A 17,936-nucleotide genomic window follows, 5' to 3' on the forward strand; every position below is an offset into this window, starting at 1 on the left:
GGAGACAGGCCCTGCCCTAGATAGTGATCTCTAACAGGTTGATAACCAGTGCCAAGTGCCTTTAAGAGAGTTGCTTTCAGTTCTCATTTCTTTTAAAATCAGCAGCAAAACGAGAACCTCGGTAATGAATCCAGTCTAGGTTTTGTCTTTATTCCAGTGTGATTGTAGGATGTTTTTTTTTCTGTGGATGGCAAGGTTCTGTATGTGCCTTCAGCCTTGGGGATGGGCGCCGGGTGGAGGGAGCCAGTGCCTTTACAGGGCGGGGTAAGGGTGAGTTGGTGGTTAGGAGATCTTTGGTGGCCTAGGAAGTCCACATCCCCATGATCTACCAGCCCAGACTGCCCCCTTCTCGCACGGTCACCTGCTTGCAGCTGAGCACCTTTTGGTCCCTCTGCCCTCCCTGCTGACCACACATAATCCAGGGCTCTTGGTACACCTGAAGTAGATGCAGGGACCAGGCCAGCAGGGGACCCCAGGATGCTGACCACCAAAAGGACAGTGCCCCTCAGTGTGACTGCAGACGGCCTTGCTGGAACTCCCAAGATTTACTGCATTTTCACACATCACTTTCTGTTGTGACACAACAGCAAGTTTCCTTTTAGTATAAGACACTTGCCACTTAAAATAAGTTTATTTAAGTACAAAGAGGGAGTCAATACAAAGAAAAATAGCAGTAGCCATACTGGGCCACAACTAAGCCTCTTCAGTATTCTGGCCTGGAGAATTCCATGGACAGAGGAGCCCGGTGGGCTACAGTCCATGGGGTCACAGAGTCGGACATGACTGAGGGACCTGCAAGCCTCTCTGGGAGCCTGGGGTAACCCCCACAGGCCAGTCCTCCAGACCCCTGGGCCTCAGTCGCTGTCATGCCTGCGCTTCTTGCAGCAAGTTGAGGAGTCAGAGTCACGCCTAGGGAGACCGCGAGACGCCTGGGGTGAGGGGCTCTGCCTGCCAAGCACGCCCTCATCTCCACCCCCAGGCAGCTGCACCTACTGGACAGGGGCAGGGGGCAGTGAGGAGTCCAGCCTTCTCCCACGCTCCTTTTCTTTCTTCCTCTTCTCTTTCTTGTGCCTCTTCTTTTTCTTCTCTTTCCTGCTCTTCCTGTGGCTTTCAGGACTACAAGGGGGAGTGCGTGAGTGCTATAAGCCCTTAGGACTTTGGGGGTCTAGACCACAGTAGCTGCTGACCATGTGTAGCCATTTCAACCTCAAGTCACTAAGAATAACTCAGTACCACGTGTGGCCAGCGCCGCAGACACATTAGGACTATGGCAAAAGGTCTGCAGGGCAACACCTACCTGACAATCTCATAGCTGCTTCCAGCCCTCCCACTGGGATGCCCCTGCACTCTTGGGGCCAAGTGCTGACACTCTAGCGCCCCTGACCCTGCTGTGGGTTGGTGGGCCGTCATGAGCCTTCCCTGGGGCTCACTGCACCCCAAAGCTCCTCAGAAGAAAAAGGGGGCTGGAGCTGGCAGCCTGACTGGAGAAGCAGCCAACATGCTGAGAGAAAGGAGTTCTGTGCCCTGGGGGCCCTTACCCCGGCTCCACCTTCTCCTCTGACCGAGGCTTCTTCTTGGCCAAAGCCAAGGAGGTCCCTGGCCGACTGCTCTCCACGCGGTGGTGCTGCCGAGAAATGCCACTCTGGGGGCGTGCAGGGTGCCCCGGCATACCGACAGGGGAGAACCAGCCAGAAGCTGGGAGGGCCTCCCCAAGGGCCTGCCTCGTGGCCCTCAACTGGAAGAGGCGCTCAGACCGATTCCCACCCCACCATGAGATCCAGCATATTTGGGAGTAATTACCGTGAATACCGAAAGCCCCAGCTTAGCGGCCTCTTTGTCTTCCCGGGACAGCGCCACTCGCCCTACAGAGCCACTGCGGGGACGTGGGTAAAATACTCTTTATGGTGAAACACCCCCACGACGAGGACCGCCCCCCATCCCCAGGCCTCCCTAGAGAAGTGGTTGGCCTAGATGACCCGCACTGGTTTCCACCTAGGCAGCTGACGGTGCCAAGCCCCAAAAAGCCGCACCCTCGCGATTTCTGGGGCTCCCGAGGACCCCCCCCCCCACCCCGGCCCCGCACCTGGAGCTCCCTAGACCCAGAAGCCGGTCCACTCCCTTCTCCGGGTCACCACCTTCCCGCTTACAAACTTCGACAAAGTCCTGTGGAGGGGAGTGCAGTGCTCGCTGGAGAGCAGGGATCAGCCCCCTCACCAACCCAGCCCCACCCTCCAAAAGAGCCCATCTCACCTCCTTGCTCAGGCCGGTGGGCTGCTTCTTTACGTTCTTGTAGCCTCTGCGGGGGCCGCGCGTGAGCTTCAGGGAGCGGCGAGCCTCGCCTCGCCTCTTCCCCCAGCCCCGCCGCGCTCCCATCCACCCCCGCCGCGCACCCACCCAGAAGTAACACCCCCACCCCACCGCCGCCGCCTCCCCACTCAAGCTCTCGAGGCACACTCACAGAGCTGCCATGAGCGCCTCCTGTTCCGCCTGCCTCACAGCCGCCAATTCCTGCTCCCGGCTCAGTCCAGCGCTGTTCGCCCGGCCCTTAGCGTACCAAGTGAGGTCACGGCCCTTCTGCCAGCGGCCCACTGGGGCCATCAGCGAGTTGCCTGCGGGAACAGAGCGCCAAGCCCTCTGCACGGCCCGCGGGTCGGCGAACCCACAGCCCGCGAGCTCCGGGTCCCTGCGCCCCACTCACCCAGGTAGTTCTCCCTCTGCTTGTCTGTCTTCACATCCTCCCAGCTGAACTGGTCCTGCCCGCCGCGCACGCCGCCCCGGCTGGAGCCGAACATTGTGGTAACGTGCAGGACCTCTCCCCGGGATTCCCGGTACCAAGGCCCTACAGGTCCCAGCTCCCACTCCCACGTCGCACACGGTGACGTCACGTCCGCGCCAACCCCACGCGCTTGCGCACTGTCCCCCTCCCCCGCCCCAAGCATCCTAGCCAGAGCGCCTGCGCAATAACGCGACCTGGCATCTGCACTTGCGAAACGTGCGGCTGTACCTGAGCATCGCGCTGCCAAGACCGACAATTTTATAAATCATATTATGTGGGTGACGCCGCAGAGCTACAGTTCCCATTGCCTGCCGTGTTCCCGGGGCTGTGCTGGAGGAGGGGTAGGCACCAGAGAGATAACGACTGAAGGTTTCCAACTATAGCCGATGGAGGTTTCTATCAGGTAGCCGGCTGCCTGGGAGACAGGAGAGCGGCCAAGGTCAGGTCGTGCCTGCAACGCTCAGCCTCCGCCCTCGGGGGGACCAGCTGTGTCTAGTTTCCGAGGAAGCAGGCAAGCACACCTCGTTGGGTTCACTCCCCAGACAGAGCAGAGAATGCCTCAGTCACCCCCAAGGTGTTGGCAGTCACTGCTGATGGGTCAGTATCCGAACTAAAGTGAGCTAGTTGTTGGGCAAGTGCGTTCTGTTTATCATCACAGCAGACCAGATTAGACTCAATGACAACAATTCTAGTGGGTGGAGGGATGCCACTCCACTAGCCAACCCCTGAATTGAGATGGTAGGGGTTTCTGAGGGATTTACAACAAAGTGTCAAGAGTGTTATTTGAATGTCCTTTTTGTATTGATTTCACAAGAGACAGCGTCCTCAACTCATGATTTAAAGACACGTGCCCCTCCCTGCTTCACAGCGTTCCCTAGGACACAGCAGCTTCCAGGCACCATCACTTTTTGGTCCAGAACTGCTTGTACCGCTCCACATCAAAGTCGTCACCGAGCTCTGGCTCCTCCTCCTTCTCTCTGAGCTGGCCCTCTCGTTTTCGCAATCGTGCACGCCTCTCCTCTGGGGACAAGGAGTCCAGGTCCACAGGCATCTGTGGGGAGAACGGGGTGTGTACATGGCTCAGGTGGAGGGTACCAGGATGTTCTCCAGGGTCTCCACTTCACCTTGTTATCATCTACCATGTAGTTTAGGTTTTATGTGTTCTATGGGTTTTCTCTCCCTTCAAAACTTTCATTTTTTTTTTTTTTTTTCAACTTTCTCTGCTTGTTTTCCCAAGACTTGCCATTTTTTTCAACCATACAGCTCACTGCTTTCTTACCTTGGTCTGTGGAGTGCACTGCAGGTCACTTCCTGCCCTCTCCTCAACCAAAAATTCTGACCTAATTCACTCCCCTCCTAGTCCAGCGATGGTGGGTTCTAAGCCCATGAGCTCCTGGAGGAGTAGTTTCTACAGGCGAGGTCCCCCAGGACCTGATCCTAGGGAGTGTCGGGGAAGGAAGCTTACTGTGAGCATCCGGCGAGGTTCCGGATAGCGGATGTGGATGGTGGAACCATCCTGCTTGACCAGGAGAACAGGGTAGAGGCGTGCGTAGGTCTGCCGGTGCAATCGAGTGAGCGAGGCTCTGTTGCAATCAGCCCGCCAAGAGGACATATACAGGTGGCGGCAGCTCTCAGGGGCAGCTCTTGTCATCCCATGCTGCCAGAGCAGGCTGCAGACACACACGTTGGTCAGTGGCTGGTGCCAGGACCAGAGTGGCCACGCAGCCCAGCTCCTAAGGGGGCACACAGCAACATGCACCAGGGCAGGATGTGGTCAGAGCAGCTCCACTCCACATCCAGAAACCTGGTGGGTCTCTAGTGAGGCCTGACCCCATGGCTAGGGTGCTAGACTATAGCACTGAATGGGAAACTGACGTCCAGGGGACTGCAAACCTGGTGTTGTGAACTGGCCATTTGAGTCCACCCCGTCCCCAATCACACGTTGAAGCCCTAACCCCAGTGAGATGGTGTCAGGAGGTGGGACCTCTGGATGGTGATTAGGGTTAGATGATGGTGGGGTCCCCACAGTATGATTGGTGCCCTTATAAGAAGAGACCAGAGAGCTAACTCTCTGCACCAGACGAGGACACCACCAAAGGCAGCCATCTCTGAACCAGGAACCTGGTTCATCAGAATCCTGCTGGCACCCTAATCTCAGACTTCCAGTTTTCATAAGCTGCCTGGTCTGTGATGTTCTGCTAGATCAGCCCAAGCCGACTGAGACATCTGGTCCACTTGGCTTCTGAGTGTGATGGGCACACAGCAGAGCGCATGCTCTAAGGTGACAGAATAGGGCCTGTTCATGCCCCACTCAACCCAGCTACGTGAGGCAACATTTCTCTCATCCACTCAGGACCTGGATTTCCCCATCCTAACCTTGCCCTGTGACACCGCCCCCCACACACAGAGTCCCTTCCAGCCTGCTTTCATACAAACTTGAATTCCAAACCGCAGACTGTGCCTCAGTCCATCTGTTTCCTGATATTCACATCAATTCAGTAGCTCCCACCAGACTTTCAGGACTTCTCTCTCCACAAAGCAGCCACAGGCCATGCACAGCCAGAGAATGGCAGCCTCTGCTTTGGTTGTGGTTCCTGCCACCCCGCTGCAATTTCCAGCTGACACCTCAGACTGATAGCCCATTTCTTCCACTAGTCTGATGGCCTCGGGTGAGAGAACTGCATCTTACTTGCTATGAAGCCCCAGACTCTCCCTAGCTGAGGGTTCAGTAAATTTTGGCAAAATCCTCCAGAAGTGCAAGACTGGAGAAAGAAGTGGGTGAACTCCAACACCAGAGGAACCCACAGTGAGTTGGGCAGGGCCTGTACCTAAGCAATACCATGGAGCTCAGGGCACAGCCACTCCAGACAATCTGGGGTTGGTGATTTAGGAGGCTCCTGGAAGGGGCTGGAACAAACCCTTGAGGGGAAGGAGTGAATGCTTTCCCACCAGGACAGTAGCTGCAGTTTCAACATGAACCTTTTCCAGCACAAGGGCCCTCCTGGAAATTTTGCAACCAAGTCCCTTCCCCATCTTCATACTAACCCACAGCTCAAGTGCTACATCCCTCTTCCTAGGTTCCACAGAAACAATTTAAAACCTGCATTCATTCTCTCCTCCATCAGCACTCACTTGGGGAGATCAGGGGAAGAGAGGAAAATGCAGATGGGGAGGCAGTTCTGGTGGGAAGAGCAGGAAGGCCATGGTCTTCTCCAGGGGTGGCCTGCAGGCTCTGAATAGGACAGTGGCCACCACCACATCTGTTTGGTGCCAGGTACTCGCAAGTCACTTCCATTCCTCCTTCAACACGGTTAAGGTGTCCATACATATGTAGTGGTGGTGATTTAGTCGCTAAGTCATGTCCAACTCTTGCCACCCCAGGAACTATAGCGGTCAGACTCCTCTGTCCATGGGATTTCCCAAGCAAGAATACTGGAGTGGGTTGCCATTTCCTTCTCCAAGGAATCTTCCTGACCCAGCAATCAAACCTGGGTCTCCTGCACTGCAGGCAGATTCTTTACTGACTGAGCCACCAGGGAAACCCCCACAAATATGTACTTGTATGTACTTCTCCAGATAAAACACGCTGGCTCTGGAGACTTTACTAAGGCTGCAAAGCCTAAGGCTGTTGAGTCGGGATTCTTCCGGTGGCCCCATTATAGGAGTCCCAAAGGGCCTGGAAGTCCATGCTTACCGAAGCAGGCTGCCCTGGGCCGCCATTCCTCCTGAGAGACCCTGCTGCACGTAAAGGCCTAGGGTCATTCACTGGTCCAGTGTGCAACTGCTAGGCAAGGAAATAAAAGATCTTTTTAAAAGACAGGATTTCCCACCTAATCGGTTCTCAACAAATCCCAGGCAGGAACAAAGCCATCTCAGACAGACTTTAGCAGGTCAGTGCAAGTGTTGCCCAAACAATCTATGAGGCTTTCAGCCCTCACCTGGCATTAGAATTATCTGTGGAACGTCTCTGATCTGCAGATGCCTCAGTTCTACTCCCGAAAACTTTGACTCAATAAAACTGTCTGCAGCAGGGCCTGGGCCCATTCTGGTGGGTTACTGAGTCAGACAAGTCACTCTGAGGATGGAATGCAACGTAAACGGTGACAACTAGCTCATACCTGTTTTCCAAGGTCATTTCATTCTCACAAAATCCAGCGAGGTGAGGATTACCAAAGAGCAGCCGCAGCTTACTAAGCCCTGACTCCCAGGGAAACTGAGGTTTCCGAGGTGATAAACCAGTTGCTTCAAATATCGTATACCTGATGTCTCAAACACTAAGACCTCAGGAAAAGAGCCCTCCCTGTCGAGATAAACAGGTTTGCCTTGCTATATTCCCTGCAGGCCTCCTTCCGCCTTAGGAGATGACTCAACAGGAAACCGCAAAGCTATAAACCTCCCAAGTGATACCCTCAAGGGCAGCTAGCGGCAGGGCCCGGACCCTCCCTTGAAGGAAGCCCTCCAAGCCCGTGCGACGCGGCGCCTTTCCGGCACCAACTTGCCACCCTCACCGGCTCCGGAGCGGCCTCGAGGACCAGCGGCTCGGCCGCCACAGGCCAACGGGTGCGGGGCTGGCCAGAGGTGAGTACACAGTCAAGGTAAACTCAGTTTTCACTCCTCGTGTGGCTTCGCCCCGACGTCATCCGCGGGCGCAGGGTCTCGCGGCGGTGACCTACAGCCTTCCAAGGCGCAGCGAGACCGTCGCCGCTCTGACTTACTTGCCCGCTGGCTCAGGCGGGTCTGGCGCGGCGGTGACGTACGCCTCTGAGCGGCGGAGAGAGGCCGGCGCGGCGCGGCGCGACGATATGACGTATGTCCGCCCGGGCGGCGGCGACTGCGGCCCTTCATGCTGCGGCGCCCGCTGGCCGGGCTGGCAGCGGCCGCCCTTGGCCGGGCCCCCTCGGACGGTGAGTGGCGGCCCTTCACAGCGGGACGGAGTTCTGGGCGCGCGCAGACCCCAGGAGGATCCAGGCCCGTGTGTCACGGTCTGAATCCGCGGCAGAGAGGCGGGGACCGCCGCTACTCGCGTGCGAGGCGCCACCGGAGCCCGTGCTGAGCGCGGGTGTCGTGGGCCTCCTTCAGGGACTCGTGGGGTTGTGCTCGTGAATTCTGTCATTTCGCCAGCCACCGAAACTGCCCTCGGCGTCCCTCAGTGGTTCCCAGAGCTCTGTTTCAGCATGAGTAGAGCGGGGGGAGACAAGAACAAGGTAGTCTTTTCATGGAGTTAAATTCAGGGAGGCTTCCCTTCACTTTGAAGTTTTACCCAGTGTGTCTCTGTGTTAGAATTGCCTTTGGTAGTTATTATTTTTACTTGGACAATTTAAAAACTGGTTCCCCTGTATCAGTCCTCAAAATATAAGAGGAAATCATTCTGATATTGGAAGCTCCTAACAGTTTGTAAAACCCCTGCAATCTGAGAACTTCATGCTGGACGCCTTGTGGACCCTGCAGGATGCGGAGGGGCAAAGAGGGAAAGCCGCTTGACACCCTTCTCCAAGGTGGGCCACAGAGCAGAGCGAAAAACCCTGGGAGATCAGGGTTTTGAAGGCCCTTAGGTTGCCCCAGGTATGGCAGAGTCACCAAAGTCCCAATTAGCTCACCTGGCCTGTAGAAATATGTAGTCTACGCCGCACTTAAGGGAAACCCCTCCCGGTAGTCCACCTCTGGCGCTATGTTTGGTTCCCACCGCAGATTGCAAACCCAGGGCTGGGTCCTAGTGGGCACAGCTGACTGCTCCAAGGACTCCCAGACAGGAGGGCCCCTGGGACTGCCGCAGTTTCTTGGCCAGCCCCCCAACCTAGCACTGTTGGACATTGCAGATTTGGGCACTTCTGCACGGGAGCAGGTTGTTGGTGGCAGGCCTTCCTGACGTGACATGGGGATGGTAGTTGGGGTTCAGCGTCCCTGGGGACAAGACATGGCAAGTCTCGGTTGCTGGAGCTGCTCATCTGCTTTTTTTAGACATTCTTTTGGAAGCAGTGAAGGGGACTAAGCCTCCTTTACCCAGGTGCTCGTTTGAGGAGGAGCAGTGAGGTATGCCACCTCGCTTGTTTTGACTGCCTTTCATAGGGGTGGGTGGAGAAGGCAATGGCAACCCACTCCAGTACTCTTGCCTGGACAATCTCAAAGACGGAGGAGTCTGGTAGGCTGCAGTCCATGGGGTCGCTAAGAGTTGGACACGACTGAGTGACTTCACTTTCATGCATTGGAGAAGGAAATGGCAACCCACTCCAGTGCTCTTGCCTGGAGAATCCCAGGGATGGGGGAGCCTGGTGGGCTGCCGTCTATGGGGTCGCACAGAGTTGGACACGACTGAAGCGACTTAGCAGCAGCAGCATGGGGTGGGGTATGGTTGGCCAGTGTGAGGCAGGGCCAAGCAGGACTGGAGGAGGAAGCCAGGATGCGCTTTTCACGGCTGTCCCTCACGCATGCCCGTTGGTGGCGTGCCTGCCCAAATGGGGGCTTTTCTGTCATTCACCTCCCAGACCATGACTTGTGAAGTGTATGAGTCGCTCAGTCATGTGCAACTCTTTGTGACCCCACGGACTGTAGTTCAACAGGCTCCTCTGTCCGTAGAATTCTTCGGGCAAGAATACTGGAGTGGGTTGCCATTTCCTCCTCCAGGGGATCTTCCCCACCCAGGGATCGAACTTGGGTCTCCTGCATTGCAGGCAGATTGGTAATTGTCTGAGCCACCAGGGAAGCCCATATGCCTTGTGAGTGACCCAGGAAAACCGTTGGCACTGAGAGGAATATGGGGTGGGTGTGGCCTCCGGTCTGATCATTAACAAGTTGAATTTCCCGCCACGTGAGCTCTCACTCTGTTCTCTTCTTGTAAGGATTCACACACTTGCCTGCACACACCAGGCCAGCTTGTAATCTGAGCTGGTGCCACACCTGTGACAGGTGTAGTTTGCCTGGGCTTTCCTTTAGAGTCTGAGAACACGTTGACCCGACCTTAGTCTGGAACTGGGAAGATCAGAAGTTTCTTTGAGTAGTAAGTAGATTCTGGGAGTTCTGAAATTGTACAGTTTTCTTCAGCCATACCCAGATTTTTTTTTAAAGGTCTGAACTGTTAATTTCTATCGTTTGCATCGCATTTAGCATAACTCAAGAAACATGTTCAGAGAATTTGAGGAAGAACAGGAAGGAAGGTATTACAGTGTGGTTGGGGTGGAAGGAGATGACCCCAGTCCTCAAGGGGAAAAGGGAAGGCGCAGAGGGTGAGCTGCTGGGGCCCTGGTGTGCAGGCGGGCTCTGACCCCCGGCCGGAGCTGTGCACCAACCTCTTTCCCTCCTGGGCCCTCCTCTGACCCTAGGTGTGCCCAGCCCAGTGCTCTAGGCCCCTCTCTGATCCTGTGTGTGCTGGGCCTGGATTCTCCCTGGTCCCTGGCTGGTCCTTTCTTCCCCCTCTGTGAGAGTGAACCTGCTCCACCCAGAAGGGGTCGGGCTGCTTCCGGCTCCATGGTTTGTATGTCCTGGACCCCTTTCCTCTCATGCTCCCTCTGCCTTCCCTTAGGGCTAGAACTGAGGCTCTCACAGGAGACTGACTCTCGGTTCTTCTCGCTGATGGAGAGAGACCCAGACGCCGCTGTGTTGCCTGTGTAGTGCCGTGATGGGCCCACGTCCTCCCCACTGTGCGCTTCTTGCCACAGTGCGGCTGCTTCTTCCCTGAGAGAGCCAGGCTTCCTCCATGCAAGGCGTGGTCCCACCCTACTGTAAGAGGAAGTAAGAAGGAAACCTCCTCTTCCCTGAGAGGGCCAGGCTTCCTCCATGCAAGGCGTGGTCCCACCCTACTGTAAGAGGAAGTAAGAAGGAAACCTCCTCTTCCCTGAGAGGGCCAGGCTTCGTCCATGCAAGGCGTGATCCCACCCTACTGTAAGAGGAAGTAAGAAGGAAACCTCCTCTTCCCTGAGAGGGCCAGGCTTCGTCCAAGCAAGGCGTGATCCCACCCTACTGTAAGAGGAAGTAAGAAGGAAACCTCCTCTTCCCTGAGAGGGCCAGGCTTCCTCCATGCAAGGCATGGTCCCACCCTACTGTAAGAGGAAGTAAGAAGGAAACCTTTTCCCTGAGAGGGCCAGGCTTCCTCCATGCAAGGCATGGTCCCACCCTTCCGAGAGAAGTAAGAAGGAAACCAAGAGAAGTAAGAAGGAAACCGCTGGCTCTCCCACTGCAAATCAGGTTCTTGAAGGTTAACTGGTTTCTGAAGGTCACTGGGCCAGGACATATCCCACACATGGAGTGCCTGAGGCGAAGGCCAGAGTAGTTCTGTCCCACACAGCCTGTTTGGGGGGTGGGGCGTGATAGCCATCCTGACCCAGATCAGCACAGGTCTAGTGTTTTACAAGAGTGCTAGTGGGGTCTGACTGTCCCTTCTCTGTGTCCCCAGAGGGTTGTACCTTGTCTTAGGTTCTCAGGAGAGAGGTGGTGGCCATGCCCAGCCCTTGGGACAGGACAGGAAATCAGGTGGAAGCAGAAGGGAGGGCAGGGAATGCTTCTCAAGGCAGACCTCCCAGGGTTGCCTGAGGAGCTCCTTGTGAAGGGTTCTAACAGCATTCCAGAACACACAGGCTTGTACCAGCAATTCTTACAGAAATTGCATCCCTCATCCTTATTGGTGTCCTTGTGAAAATTTCCAGTATCTTGCCAGGAAGCTGGAGTTTGCAGTTGTGAAACAGTCGAGGAGTAGAGGCTACAGAACGTCCCTAACTGCCATCGGTTCTGCCAGGAGATGGGGCCAGAATCAGTCTCGGGGTCTGGCGCCCTTGGTCACTGGGACTGAGAGGCCTGAGCTCGGCCCCACGCTGAGCTTGCTCCTGTCACCACGGTCACTGGGCGGGGCCCAGCGCTCAGCGGCCCCTGGGTCCTTCTGCAGGGCTCGGCCACTCCGGTGTGGTCTGTGTGGTTCGAACCTCTGTGGTGAAAGGAGACAGCCTCAGGGAGGGACCTCACAAGAGGAAAGACTGCATGGATGCACACATGAGCTTGGCCGGCTAGATCCCACTCCCCTCGAGGCGTGGTGCTCGGTGGGTTCCCTCTCCCCTGGTCACCAGTAGTGTTCCTTTGAAGAAGAACAGCAGGGGTGACAGCTCTGAAGAGGCCTGGGGCCTGGGCTTTGGGGCGGGGGGAACTCGGGAGGATACCCTCTGAGGGGTAGGCGGCAGGGTGCAGTGATGACCCACGCAGGCAGTGAGTGCTGCAGCCGCCAGCCAGTCCCCTGTGTGTGCATATGTGCCTGCTGCTCACTGCCCGTGGTGGTTGGGCTGGGGGGTGTGAGGTCTCAGCGGGATGCAGGGGCTGTGTGCTTGCCCCCAGAGTTCCCACATGGGGTATAAAGCCAGATGGAAACCAGTGTTTCAAGGTGAGACGATGAGTAAGACTTGTGCACGACATGACCCATGAGGGTTTTAGGCACTGGGACTTCCGTGTGCAGTAATTGGTCCTGACTGAAGACATGTCTTCCCTGTGTCGTTTTCCAGTGTTCAGATGTTAGAGCTTATGACCACAACGTGTAGCCGTGGCTGCGTGCATAGGAAGCAGAGCTGCCAGGGGAGTGTGTGAGGGGACCTGTGTGCCAGGCTGCAAGCACAGAGCAGTAAGGCACAGCCTCTGGGTGTTGCTGGCAGGCTTGTAGTTGCAGGCTATGGGATGTGAGGGTGGGGTACCTGCCCAGATTGGGCGTGTGGAAAGGAGCAGTGTTCCTGAGGGGAATCTTCAGAGGCAGGTGAGTTGGTGAGATGGGTCCTCCCCTCCCTGGAGGTGGATGCCCCAAGTTGGGTCCGGAAGGTGCCATCTGCATCCTCTGAGTGGAGAGTTTGTTGCTGCAAGCAAGGCCCAGGGAGGCTTTCTGGTCCATCTCTTGTGAGAACTGGCACGTGTCCACTTTGGTGGTACCCCTGCCCTGGAGAAACTCACATTCCTGTGGCGCCAGCCTGCTGCTGGGGCCTGGGAGGACCAAGGATGCTGAACGGCCACAGCTGCCCCTGCTTGCGAGGTTGGCAGGGACATGTGTGCAGTGGTGGCTCGGCGCAATCCAGAGGCCAGGCAGTGGGTGACAGACCCCAGCCTCCGTACTCCCTTTCCAGGGCCCCTCTAGAAGCAGCAGCCTTGCTCGGGGACCTAGTGACCCCCAGTATCTCCTCTGCCCTCCGACATCCCTCCCCCATAACTCGCCCAGCACCCTGGTCACTCAGCATCTAGAAAGTCAGGACAGACCCAGGGGGGTGGGCTGGGCTGCCCACGGGATGTTCGTTCTGCAAAGGAGGGGATTTATGAAGGGCAGTGTGAGGCAGAAGTGAGACCTTCCCTTGCACCCCTTAGGGTAGCAAGGGGACTGTGCTCTCCTGGGCAGGCAACAGCAGTGGGCTTGAAGTCAGACACACAAATGTGTAGGCATTTGTATGGTGGCGCTGTGTCTGGGTGGGAAAATCAGGACCCCAGAAAGGAGTTGTGAGTCAGTGGGACTTGCTGTTTTAAAACAGTGCACTATTGGGCTTCCCTGGTGGCTCAGATGGTAAAGAGTCTGCCTGCAGTGCGGGAGATACGGGTTCAACCCCGGGTCAGGAAGATCCCCTGGAGAAGGAGATGGCAACCCACTCCAGTGTTCTTGCCTGGAAAAGCCCGTGGATGGAGGAGCCTGGTGGGCTGCGGTCCACGGGGTCGCAGAGTCGAGCATGACCGAGCAGCTTCACCTTCACTGTTCTGATGGGAAACGTGGACGAGACGAAGGAGCTGAGAGCTGGTCACTTAGAAATGGCAGCGCACTGATGAGCTCCTCTGGATGCGTCTCTTCTGTCTCTTCAGCGGGTGGTCATGTCTGATTCCTAAGTCCTTCTTTAGGGTGTTTGCGTGCAGCCTGATGGTCCCAGAATAGCTACGCTTTAGCCAGATTACTCAAGTTGGCCTACATTGCAGATTAGGAAAGCAGTGCCCACCAGGGGCCCTGCTGGAGAGCTGCCCACGCAGCCTGTTCCTCCTGGCCACCACTGCTTCTTGGGGACCTCCACACAGAGAGCACTGCAGGGGCAGGCCAGCCCATCACACGCCCTTCTGGGCTCTGCCTCCCTCTGGGGCAGTGCGTAGCCTCCCAGCCCCTTAGCTTAGCGCCAGCCTTGATTCCTGTCTTCTGATCTCCCAGTGTACCTAGCCTTCCTCGGCCCGTCTCGTCACGTGGCTGGGGAGGCAGATGCACTTCTCGGGTGAGGAGCAGCGTTCCCCTCTGCTGAGCAGGTGGTGCTGGCTTCTCTGGGAGGGATTTAGTGCTCAGACAGTGGGGAGCAGGCAAGGATTACCATTCTCTCAGCTCATCCAGTGCAGCCCCAAGCTGAGCACAGAGGCTGCTCAGAAGGTAGGTCCTATATGAGGGGTGCAGGGTGGTCCAGTGGGCATAGAGCAGGCTAAGCTGATGCCTCCAGACCTTTTCCACTCTCCCTGCCCTCGGTGTTCTCACCTGTGAGGGTGATGCCCTGCTCTTCTGCTGGCTTCCTGAGACCCAGGTGTCACAGAGGGGAGTCAGGGACCCTGGGATTAGCCCCTCGCTTTTCAATGGAAGTTCCCAGAGCAGACCTTGGGTTCCACTGACCTTGACCAAGGACACCTCCGAGGTGTGGTGCCAGGAGACACAGGAATTGGGACCTGGATGTGCCCCTCCCAGGAGCCAAAGTCCAGGCTCCTTGAGAGGTAGGCTAGTAGTGGGCAGCTGGGGAGGCCACACATCTGCGGTTGGTGCATGTGTTACCACCCAGAGGGAAGCACAGGCAGGGTTTAAGCATGGCTCTGAGTGACTGCACCCCGGCTCTGCCTCCTTACTGGGGAGAGTTCACTTGGGCACTGCAGCCACCGCCATATGCGGCAGCATACGCACCCCCATGCTGCAGGGAGCAAGGCCCTGCTGAGACTTGCATCTTCCCCCACCCCCCACAGGGATGTCAGGACCAAGGCCCGTTGTCCTGAGCGGACCCTCAGGGGCTGGGAAGAGCACCCTGCTGAAGAGACTCCTCCAGGAACATGGCAGCATCTTTGGCTTCAGCGTGTCCCGTGAGGCCCGGGGAGGTGGGGAGGGTCCTGAAGAAGCTGGGGGCAGAGACCCTTGCTAACGTGCCCTGAAGCACCGCCCACACAGTGGGGCAGAAGCCCCGCACTGCCGACCCTAGCCTGTAGCCTCCCTTCCCACACCTCCGGATGGGCGGAGCCAGGCCATGGGGCAGGCCCTGGGGATGGGATGTGTGACATTCCAGGTGTCCCAAGGCCATCACTGGTACTTATTCCTAGACACGACAAGGGACCCGAGGCCAGGAGAGGAGAACGGCAAAGGTGAGCTTGGCCAGCTGCCCCTGTGCTCTGGCACAAGACCCGAGCAGCCCGACACTTGTCAGAGTGATGCCTGAGGTCTGTCTCCCCGTCCGCACCTTCTCCTTGCAGATTACTACTTTGTGACCAGGGAGGTGATGCAGCGCGACATTGCTGCCGGAGACTTCATCGAGCACGCCGAGTTCTCAGGGAACTTGTATGGGACCAGGTGGGCCGTGCTCTGGGCCTTCCCTTCCTCTCATTCCCCCAGAGACCGAGAGTGCGTGACCCAGGCAGGGGGTGTCTGTAGGCCCTGGGGGTTCTCCCCTTGGGGTGAGGTTGGGGTGTTCCCTGCCGGCTGTCTGGGCACTTGAGGCCAAGGACTCAGCCCTCTAGAGGTCACGATGAAGCGTGAGTCAGAAATCTCCAGGCTGCCTGCTCTGGGCCCAGCCCCACTTGTGTCCCCCTGGCCAGGCTGCTGTGGGAACAGTGGGCCAGACAGGGAGCTGGTATGCAGTGAGGACTCAGGGGACCTGGGTCTTAGGGGTCTGCAGGTTTCATGTGGCCCATCGCCTCCAGTCAGTAGGGCGGCTTGAGAAGGGTCCCTGGCAAAACAGCAGCTGCCCCCCTCCCACCCTAACAACCAACCAGAGCAGGGTCTCTGCTGGCTCCTGCCATCTGACTCACAAGGCCCGGGAGCAGTGTCCTGACTCAGGCAGGCAGGCCCAGGCCTGCCTCTGTGCACAGCAGGTCCTCAAGCAGCCTGGCTGGGTGAAGCGGGCACCGCACGGGACCCATCGTCCTCTGCCCCGGGTGCAAATGGGCAGAGCGGTGGGCCCCTGAGCGGGGTCATTTGACCCCTGTTGAGACACACAGGACGCACTGAGGGGCAGTCCCCCCATGGGTGAGGAGTACATGGTCCTTGGTGACCCCCGGGTGGGGGCCAAGGCCTGCAGAGGGCAGCCAGGAGATGAGAAAGCCCAGGGGTGTGTCCTGCAGCGCAGTGGGGGCCAGAGCATCCCTCCCCACGCAGGGTCGTCACATGCAGGACATGGCAGGGGGTTTGCCATTGGCAGCCTGGGGACACAAGCCAGAAGATAAATGCAGAAGCTTCTGGAGGCGTGATGGCGTGGTGTAGGACCTGGGGTAGGTGCCAGGAGAGGGAGAGGCTCTGGGCCAGGGTCTGAAGGTGCTGCTCCTACCAGAGTGCCTTTCACACACACTCCCTACCATCACCCTCGGACCAGCAGAGGGCCCCCTTATGCAAGCGTTACTCGGGGAGCAGATGCCAGTTAGAGTAGGCCCTTGGCACCCCCAGACAGACCCAGAGCAGGGCACGGGGAATGAGGTCCCGCGGAGGCTCCTAGGACCCGGGGTGCCCACGGCTGAGCGGCTCCCCTCCCCTCATTCTGCAGCAAGGCCGCTGTGCGGGCCGTGCAGGCCATGAACCGCATCTGCGTGCTGGACGTGGACCTGCAGGGCGTGCGCAACATCAAGAAGACTGACCTGCGGCCCATCTACATCTTCGTGCAGCCGCCCTCACTGGATGTCCTGGTGGGGGCCGAGGGGGAGGGCGTGGGCGGGCAGCCCTGGGTGCTCGGACCTTCTGACCTCGTGCTCTGTCTCAGGAGCAGCGGCTGCGACAGCGGAACACGGAGACAGAGGAGAGCCTGGCCAAGCGTCTGGCGGCGGCCCGGGCCGACATGGAGAGCAGTGAGTGAGGGCGCCTGTCACTCTGTCTCCCCTAGACCCTCCCCACACCCCACAGGAGACCAGTGCCCCCCACCAAGGGGTAGAGGAGGGCTGGAGCTGTCACCCAGCCCCGTGGTCCCTGTGAAGGGTCCCCAGAACCCCCTCCGTTCCCAGAGATTCCGCTGACCCTGCCCCCACCCTCAGGCAAGGAGCCCGGCCTGTTTGACCTGATCATCGTCAACGACAGTCTGGACAAGGCCTACTGGGCCCTGAAGGAGGCGCTCTCCGAGGTGGGCTGGGGGTGGAGCTGGGGCCTCAGACATCTATGTGCCAAACGGGTAAAGCAGGCTGGGACAGGTGATATGGTGGCCCCAGGTCCTGGGCGAGATCTTCCTTTCCTCAGCCTGTCTTTCTCTCTGGCAGGAAATAAAGAAGGCACAAGCAACTGGTCAGTCCTGATGCCAGCTGTGTCCTCTCAGGTGGGGCCTAGGGCCTGGCGCCCACGCCAATGGGCCAGAGTCTCCTGGCAGTGGCTCTGCTCACCTCAGCTGACACCCAGAGATTGGGGTGCTGCCCATCTTCCCTCACCCCCCACCGTGGTTGGAGGACCTTGTCTCTTACCCCCACTCCCCACATCCATTTCTAGGCTTCCTCCCCACCATGCCCTGTCAACCCCTTACCTGTGGAAGCCAGGCCAACATCCAAATAAAGAACTGCTGGGTTAGTGTCCTTGAGCCCTTGGATCATGGCCCTGGGCGGGTGGGTCCACAGTACACCATTCCAGAGCCACCCCATCCCCAGTCTGGACAGCCCTGCTCTGACCGGCCACCCTCAGAGGGCAGCAGCCTCCTTCTCCCACCTGCTGCTGTGGGCTGCCGGCCCCCAGAGAGGCTGCTCCTGAGCTGCCGCACACTGCTTGCCCAGGACTCCCACCAGGCGGGTGCAAGACCTCATTTCCCACTGTCTCTCTGAGTTGCCGTCGAGGCTGGGGTCAGAAGGTCCTGGGGCTCATCCTTCTCAAACCACTCCTCCTGACCTGACCTGGACTGAGAGTGGCAGAGGGACAGACACTGCCTACCTGGAGAGGGACGGAGCCTGCAGAGGAGACGCCTGCCTCGGTGGGCCTTGTGCACGGCCCCCTGGGGATCTGGCAGGCCCCAGAGAGGCCCGCCCGGGGAGGACG

General features: G+C 58.0%; 3 protein-coding genes across 12 annotated transcripts; 1 reads left to right on the forward strand and 2 right to left on the reverse strand.

Annotated features, from left to right (window-relative positions):
* Positions 1–612: 612 nt before the first annotated feature.
* C4H1orf35 (chromosome 4 C1orf35 homolog) lies at positions 613–3,408 on the reverse strand. Its single transcript, XM_043467088.1, has 8 exons — positions 2,699–3,408; positions 2,459–2,609; positions 2,251–2,296; positions 2,084–2,163; positions 1,801–1,873; positions 1,539–1,624; positions 994–1,116; positions 613–909 (listed from the first exon to the last, which is right to left on the reverse strand). The coding sequence occupies exons 1-8, from the start codon at positions 2,937–2,939 to the stop codon at positions 855–857; spliced, it is 855 nt and encodes a 284-aa protein (XP_043323023.1). The 5' UTR covers positions 2,940–3,408; the 3' UTR covers positions 613–854.
* A 145-nt stretch (positions 3,409–3,553) lies between these two features.
* MRPL55 (mitochondrial ribosomal protein L55) lies at positions 3,554–7,510 on the reverse strand. Of its 2 annotated transcripts, none has more exons than XM_043467094.1 (4): positions 7,285–7,510; positions 6,471–6,557; positions 4,242–4,446; positions 3,554–3,827 (listed from the first exon to the last, which is right to left on the reverse strand). In XM_043467094.1, the coding sequence occupies exons 2-4, from the start codon at positions 6,536–6,538 to the stop codon at positions 3,678–3,680; spliced, it is 423 nt and encodes a 140-aa protein (XP_043323029.1). In that variant the 5' UTR covers positions 6,539–6,557; positions 7,285–7,510; the 3' UTR covers positions 3,554–3,677. The 2 variants fall into 2 exon arrangements, with proteins under 2 accessions (XP_043323029.1, XP_043323028.1); XM_043467093.1 differs by having other exon boundaries at positions 6,471–6,560.
* Positions 7,200–17,482, forward strand: GUK1 (guanylate kinase 1). Of its 9 annotated transcripts, none has more exons than XM_043467086.1 (8): positions 7,529–7,680; positions 14,696–14,824; positions 15,044–15,085; positions 15,194–15,290; positions 16,477–16,615; positions 16,690–16,774; positions 16,958–17,043; positions 17,177–17,482. In XM_043467086.1, the coding sequence occupies exons 1-8, from the start codon at positions 7,620–7,622 to the stop codon at positions 17,210–17,212; spliced, it is 675 nt and encodes a 224-aa protein (XP_043323021.1). In that variant the 5' UTR covers positions 7,529–7,619; the 3' UTR covers positions 17,213–17,482. The 9 variants fall into 9 exon arrangements, with proteins under 9 accessions (XP_043323016.1, XP_043323018.1, XP_043323021.1 ...); XM_043467087.1 differs by having other exon boundaries at positions 7,530–7,680; positions 14,696–14,809; XM_043467081.1 differs by lacking the exon at positions 7,529–7,680 and adding an exon at positions 7,200–7,354 and having other exon boundaries at positions 16,958–17,482.
* The last annotated feature ends 454 nt before the right edge of the window (positions 17,483–17,936 follow it).

The sequence above is a fragment of the Cervus canadensis genome, chromosome 4 (assembly GCF_019320065.1).
Source record: "Cervus canadensis isolate Bull #8, Minnesota chromosome 4, ASM1932006v1, whole genome shotgun sequence".
Classification (NCBI taxonomy): Eukaryota; Metazoa; Chordata; class Mammalia; order Artiodactyla; family Cervidae; genus Cervus; species Cervus canadensis.